This window comes from Nicotiana tomentosiformis, chromosome 6 (genome assembly GCF_000390325.3).
Source record: "Nicotiana tomentosiformis chromosome 6, ASM39032v3, whole genome shotgun sequence".
In the NCBI taxonomy this organism is placed as follows: Eukaryota; Viridiplantae; Streptophyta; class Magnoliopsida; order Solanales; family Solanaceae; genus Nicotiana; species Nicotiana tomentosiformis.
Genome location: NC_090817.1, coordinates 112,398,334 through 112,405,059, shown reverse-complemented (window position 1 = coordinate 112,405,059; position 6,726 = coordinate 112,398,334). Strand labels below are relative to the sequence as shown.

The 6,726-nt window shown below is 35.6% G+C and overlaps 1 protein-coding gene across 1 annotated transcript; it reads right to left on the bottom strand.

The window, feature by feature from the left end:
• Positions 1–230: 230 nt before the first annotated feature.
• LOC104113299 (putative glucuronosyltransferase PGSIP8) lies at positions 231–6,187 on the bottom strand. Its single transcript, XM_009623419.4, has 5 exons — positions 5,598–6,187; positions 2,058–2,310; positions 1,656–1,857; positions 1,394–1,541; positions 231–1,063 (listed from the first exon to the last, which is right to left on the bottom strand). Exons 1-5 carry the CDS (start codon positions 5,891–5,893, stop codon positions 520–522), a joined length of 1,443 nt encoding a protein of 480 aa, XP_009621714.1. The 5' UTR covers positions 5,894–6,187; the 3' UTR covers positions 231–519.
• Between the last annotated feature and the right edge of the window lie 539 nt (positions 6,188–6,726).

Below are 6,726 nucleotides of genomic sequence, written 5' to 3'. Positions count from 1 at the left end.
ATTTAAATAGAACAAAGTACTCCCTCCATTGGAGAAGAGTTCTTGCCAATTTATTTGCCACTTCGTATTCATTAAAGGTCAACTTGACCAGTTCTCAGGCTAAATCTTAGTATATTAATCAAACAACAATGACAATAAGGTTTATATTGTCGATGTATATAAATTAAATCATGAGTAAATGAAAGAAGTTAAGAACCTTTATCCAATATACATGTTAGCAAAAGAAATAATCAATGAGAAACTGTAGCTTAACTCACATTAACTAATGAATCTTTTTCCTGGAGTAACATTCAAGAAATTAATAGACCTGAGATAGTCCCATGTACAACACAAAATATCATCCAAATTCTAAATTGTGTAATTCACATCAGTACCCACTCACAAATTCCTTTCTTTTAACACAGACTGAGGCAGCTAGGATAGCACAAGCACACTTCAATCTCCTACTACGCCGACTAGCGAATTGGAGGTGTTTCTGAAGAATTAATTCACCTTTTGTTTCCTTCAACTTCAAGAATTTCAATACAGTTTGTTAGAACCAGCAGGTGCCGTAGATTCACTTAACTTAGGCAAGAATCCTTCCCTCTCAAGTGAAACGTGAAGAGAAGACTTGATTTTAACCAGTGCTATCCATAATGCCGGGGAAGCACAGAAGGCATATGCAAAAACAGCCATTGCTCTTACAACACCGTCGTTGTACCAAGGGTACGCCATCACCAAAAGGGCCCCAAGTATTCCAATCCATGGTACTAAAACAGGTAGCATCGGCAAAAGGAATGTATTCACTGTTATACAGGATAGTGCAAAGGAACCGAGTAAGTAGAGACTCCAGCCAACTAGTGGATGAACTGTACGAGGAATGACGAAGAAAGGAACTGTGTAGGCAGCAAGAATGGACCATATAGCAATCAACTTAAGACCAGTTCGTAGTAAGAAGATACTCTTGCTATCATCATGGCGATAGCACAACTTAGTTAAATTAGGGCGTGCTAGGCGTGTCATTACAATAAGTCCTAGGTAAAATATAGCTTGGATAAGCACTGCTGTCATCTCAGCACCATACCTGCCAAATACAAACAGGTCAGCTGTTATTGTCATGAGCATCAAATATCTCTGGTTACAAGTACAATGAATCTTGTAGATTATGAATGCACTTCAGGAAGAGGTTTAAGCGTTCAGCAACAGGGATGAAAGAAGTAATCAATTCGTGCTATTTTATAGAAACACCGGGCTGCATAAATCTTGCAGTTAATTGCTACGCCGGTCAGGTAAGTAATGTTCAGCTCATTTTCTAAACTCATTGACAACAATCTCCAGACGAGTACAATGGTTAATCTAGGAATAACCTTTCATGTGTATATGTCACTCAAAGCAGAAAGTGTTGTAATCTTACCCAACAGTTAGAAGCCGCTGTTCATGCCACTGGATGCCCAAAGGTAAGACAGGCCACGACCACCAATACCATGGTTTTAACCATGGTGCACCAGGGAATGTAATGACACTATTAGGTCCACAAGGTACTGACCAATGGAGTCTGAGGTCTGAAAATAATTAAAAGTAGATAATCGTTATAATTTGTCTAAGACTCTACAAAACTGCACAGTGAAATATGACAAACTTTGTTCAGTAAACATACTCAGAGTCTCAAAACTTACAATAATAAGATGCATCCATTTGGTAACCTAAAGGAAGTCTGTAATTTCCCTGGAGCTTAGAACCATTAAGAGGAGGATGGAACATTGGCTGATCAAGTAAATCTGGGAAGTGGCCTCCAATAAAACCTTGGTCTGCACCGTCTTGGTTTTCCCTTCCAATCTCTATCTGATGAATCATGTCATTGAACACCTTTTTTGATGGCTGCAATTTTAGCTCATGTAAGAAAGATGCAGTTTTCAATTGAAGTCAATCAAGAAGCACTAGCTGATTCAGGTAGTTCTTCTCAGAACAACAAACAAAAGTCTAAGCCAATAACTCTGATCATACTGATTGAGTTGCCAACATTAGCAAATTAATTAGTCAGGGCTAGAATACTATTGAAAGGCTTTAAATTAATTTACCTGCAAGACAAAGAGACCAGTGTGGAAAATGCAGGGATTAATGAAGACAGCACAAAACTGGCCACATTGAAAAAGTTCATCAGTTTTCTGGAGGAAAAGATTGTCAGCATCAAGCATGACAACCCTGTCATAATCTACGAGGCTCCATGCGTAAAGTTTGTTCAGTGTCAGCTTGAATCTCCAATTAGGATTGAGACAGTATGGATTGTTCAGATTTTTAACTCTCACCACCTTCGCACCATCTTCCTGTTCTCTGCATACCAAGTACGTAAAGCATTAGTTAATTTTCAAGGTTCACATAGTTTTCACAGTGACATAACAATAGAATGGATGTAACAGTCACAACGGTCTACTTAGTATAAGACTTTTACATAGTTCTATATGTTAAGCTGCTTAATTTCACTTGAAATGGTATATTACACTAATTTGATTCAAAATTTCAAATACATCGTAGCAAATATACCTTTCACCTAGGCAAGTAGGTTGAAATGGAATGATTTCTAGTAGATCTTATGGTCACACATTTTCCCCACTTATAAGTGTGCACATAATTGTTACATGGATTCTACAAGCAAAATCTTGGTCAACCAATCTTAGCTAAAACAAAATCTAGTAAATGAACTTACTTAGGTTGCAAAGTAGAATGGCTGCTAGGCCTTACAAAGGCACCTAATGACCGAGATCACTTATCAGATGGAATTTGTCAATTGGATTCAAGCTAATGGTTTTTCAAATATTTCAACTACTTAGGTCTAAGGTGAACAAATTTTAGGAACAATCCTGTTCCACAAGATAATATTCAAGCTCCAATTTAATTGCCAGGAACATAACCAAAGAAACTATTTGAGCCCCCCTTCACCCCAATCATAGTTTCAATTTATCAAGATTATGAAATGGACGAGAAAAAATGGAGGAATACCCAAGCTGAAAATATACTTTAGCTTGTGCTGTGCTCGTAGATTGCAATTGGCCAGTGGATAACGTTTAGCACTTAAGACCTATGTTGCATGGACTCTCCAAAATGATGTGGCACCCATGTCGGATCCTCCAAAAATGTACTACTTTCGGAGGATCCGACCCACACACAAAGACACTTTTGGAGAGTCTGTGCAACATAGCTTAAAACAACTTGACTAGGAAGAACATACCAAAAAGAATTTTCTTTAACGATTGGAACACGCAAAGAGAGGAAGGCTCAAATTGAGAATAGACCAACTTTAGGTCCCAACTAAATAGGGAACCGGAATATGCTTTACTTAAGGAGTACCAAAAGGCAAATTAGAAGTTAAAACACAAACTGCAAAGTGCAAACACATATTCTAATGAAGTAGCCCTTTTGATAGCTTTAGTCTTCCTACATGCGGCAACCATCGTAGTCATCTTACCCTTGAATCATAAAATAAAGAATCAAAAAGGAATATCCTTTGTAGAACAAATATACTTCATTCGTATCCAATAATAATAATAACAACAACAACAATAATAAACCCAGTGTAATCCCACAAGTATGGTCCGAAAATGATAGTGTGTATGAAAACCTTACCCCTACATTGTGAAGTTAGACAACATTCATTTTTATCCGAGGAATAAGAAAACTAGAAGAGACACATGACATAAACCATTAGAGTTTGCAGATTGTTCATATTTAGGCACACTAACATATGTTGAGCATATCATGTAAAGTACCTTAATCATGGGACAAAAAAGAAACTTTTAATAGCGAGTATCAAGTGCTTTTCTTTTTCTTTTTTGTTTTTTTTTCCCTAGAGAAGAATAGTCATGTCTCGAGTTTCAATTGTGAGCACCAAAGTCACATGCGTCCAGCAATGCCTAGAGTGACTTTCCCAAAGACTTGAAGAGTGGCCATATTATATTAGCTGTGAAAATAGCAAGAAGGGGCACTTCCTAAAGCAACGAATTCATGCAATAGTTCCTTTGCCAACCAAAACTCATTGGCCAGAAAAAGCTTATTATTCTTCTGCCCACATTATGTAGCACTATCACAGTTTTTTAGTGTACCAATTTTTTTTCTTGTTATATACAACGATCTTACCAAGTTTTTTGCAGACACTCTTAAACTATAAATATATAGTAATGCTATGAATAACCAAATATTAAATACTGATAATAATATCTTATCTATTAAAGGTTCTCCTGTACTTTTGGACATACTAAGCTGCCACATATTCTTGTTCTGTTCAAGAGAATCGACTCCGTAAATTATGATTTTATAGTATTTTCAAATTACTTCCAAATCTTTTTATTTCATTTAAGAAAATAAGGAATTAATATCTGAAGTCATACTAAGAATTAGTAAATTTTTTAATTTTCGTACTGTTCTACAAGATTATTATCACCCCTTTCTGTGATAAATATGTTTTGGTAAGTAAAAGATGTGGGCCATGTGACATAATCATATTCCAGGGAAAAAAAAAAGGAAGAAGAAAAAAAGAAGCTCGCAATTATTTTCTTAGTCTTATCTCTTGACTCTTCATGTCAATTATCCCTAAAAAGGCTAAAACAATAATATCCTAATTGTCCCATAGTCGTCTTTAATTGACGTCCCATAGCATGAAACACATAAAATAAAGTCATTTCGTCTCGTAGCATCAGTGGATCAGAAAAAAAAAATGATGGAAAACTTTTGTAAGAGCATGTGAATTAACAGCTAATTTTGTACTATCTCTAATATCTTTTGGTAGTTTAGAAAAATCCTAAGTACGTATTTTTGAGCTGGCAAAATCAAGATGGCCAAAATTGTCAACTAGTCCCTAAACTCCAAACTGGCCTCCTTTTTACGAGCTCTAAACCTATTCAGAAAAATTAAATACTCTACTAAGATGGAAATAGGAATAGACCCATTCCAACTTCAGTATACTCTATTTTTCCACGTCTCAACAAAATTTAGTTGTACTAAAATAGTACAAAAAGCCAACCTTTTAACTATAATCCTTACAAGTCTCTGCCTTTTTTGTCAGTGTGGTTAAGAGGAGCCCTTTCACGTGGGCCTACCTACCACTAAACGTTTCAAGTTCAACACCCCCAAGTTCAATAACGAGTAGAAAACAATACTCTATTGTATAAAATGACAAAAAATATACCTAGCAAGAAGGTTAATAACCCAAGCATGTCAATAACAGAATTCAAATTGAATATATAGAAGAGTTTTAAAATATAAAAAGGAGCGAATTTAGATAGAGTTCTAAAATATATTAACAGCACCAACTTATCAATAACAAACAAATCATGACGAGAAAGTATATAGTATACTATATCCGTTCCAAAGTTTATTTCAACATATTTTTTTTTATTTCTAAAAAAAAATAATCCTTTCTAAATTCGAAAATAATTTTATTAAAACTTACCCTTATACCCTAGAATCTTTTACGAGCACTTTTTTTAAATTGTTAAGGACCACAAATTTAAAAGTTCCGACTATTTGTTTTCACTTTCACCGCAAAAACCTCTGCGTTTAACCTTTTTGCGGTCAACAATGTTAAATTTACTGCAGAAATGGAGAAAATAAGAAATGAGACTTACAGAGTGCGAACCCAACGAAGAGGAACGTCAAGTGAAGCAATAACGACGAGATCAGCTTCAACGCCTAGCCGGGAAAGTGATCGGAGCATGACACGTGTCGCTACGTAGAACTCGTAGTCTCTTGGTGTTCCCATATACATCATTGTCGCATATGCATTTCTGTGTTGCGCCCCATTTTTCCTTTCCTCTGTAAACGACGCCGTTTCAGCACCACGAACTACTAATGTCGCCGATGCTGATGACATCATCAAAACCCAAAACCCACATACAAACAACAAGCTCATTTTCCCTATCATCTTCTCCTATTTCGTGTGTTTAAAAAAAATGATGTTTTTTCTTATGACATTGTCCACTTCTAGCTAGAAGGGTGTCTAAAAGTTCACCGGAAAAACAAGATTCCGGTGAAAAAATGGCTGCACCACCACTCCCCTAGCTTTCTATCAAACTCCTCAATGACCAATCTTCACAGAATATTAACAACACGTTTCTGTTCTTTTTGTGAAAATAAAGAAGGGGATCTGGGGGCTGAGAGTATGGAATGGAAGGTTGGAATAAAGTTAAGGAGTTTATGGAAATGAACCGGCTTTTTATAAATTTAAAATCCTACTGTATAAATTTCTACGACCAACTAGTGGAGTAATATTTTACTAGTACTTATTTTTATTTGTTGTTTCGAGGTGTACTTGTTTGAGATAGATATATGTGGGACTGCATGTTGGAAGTGATGGGTTATGCGTTGGTTTTTTCTGTACGTTGACTCGATTTACGGGTAATTTTGGATTACGCGGCAAAGAAATTTTTGTCTTAAGTAGTAATTATGAATAAATATCTTACTTAAAGAAATGCCTAATTACCAAATTTTGTTTTCTTCTCTACAATGGGAATGGACCAGCAATTGTTTCTACTTTCTACATAAATAGAGACGTTACAACTTGTTGCAGTGTCCTGTACGGAAGTAAACGTTTAAGGACACATAGTTCTTTTTACATTTTTAAAAGAAGATTCATTTTATTTTCCCACTATAACAAAGGAAAAAAAAATTAAAGAAAGATAGACACTCAAAGCATTTAAATTTGAACCATTCCATTCATTGTCTATGATTTTGTGTTGAATATTTTGATTCGTTCTT

Coding starts and splice junctions, on each gene's coding strand:
- LOC104113299 (XM_009623419.4), bottom strand. CDS start 5,893: ATGATAGGGAAAATGAGCTTGTTGTTTGTATGTGGGTTTTGGGTTTTG. Junction 2,311..5,597: donor CTTCGTTGGGTTCGCACTCT/GTAAGTCTCATT, acceptor CTTGGTATGCAG/AGAACAGGAAGATGGTGCGA. Junction 1,542..1,655: donor AATGGATGCATCTTATTATT/GTAAGTTTTGAG, acceptor AATTATTTTCAG/ACCTCAGACTCCATTGGTCA.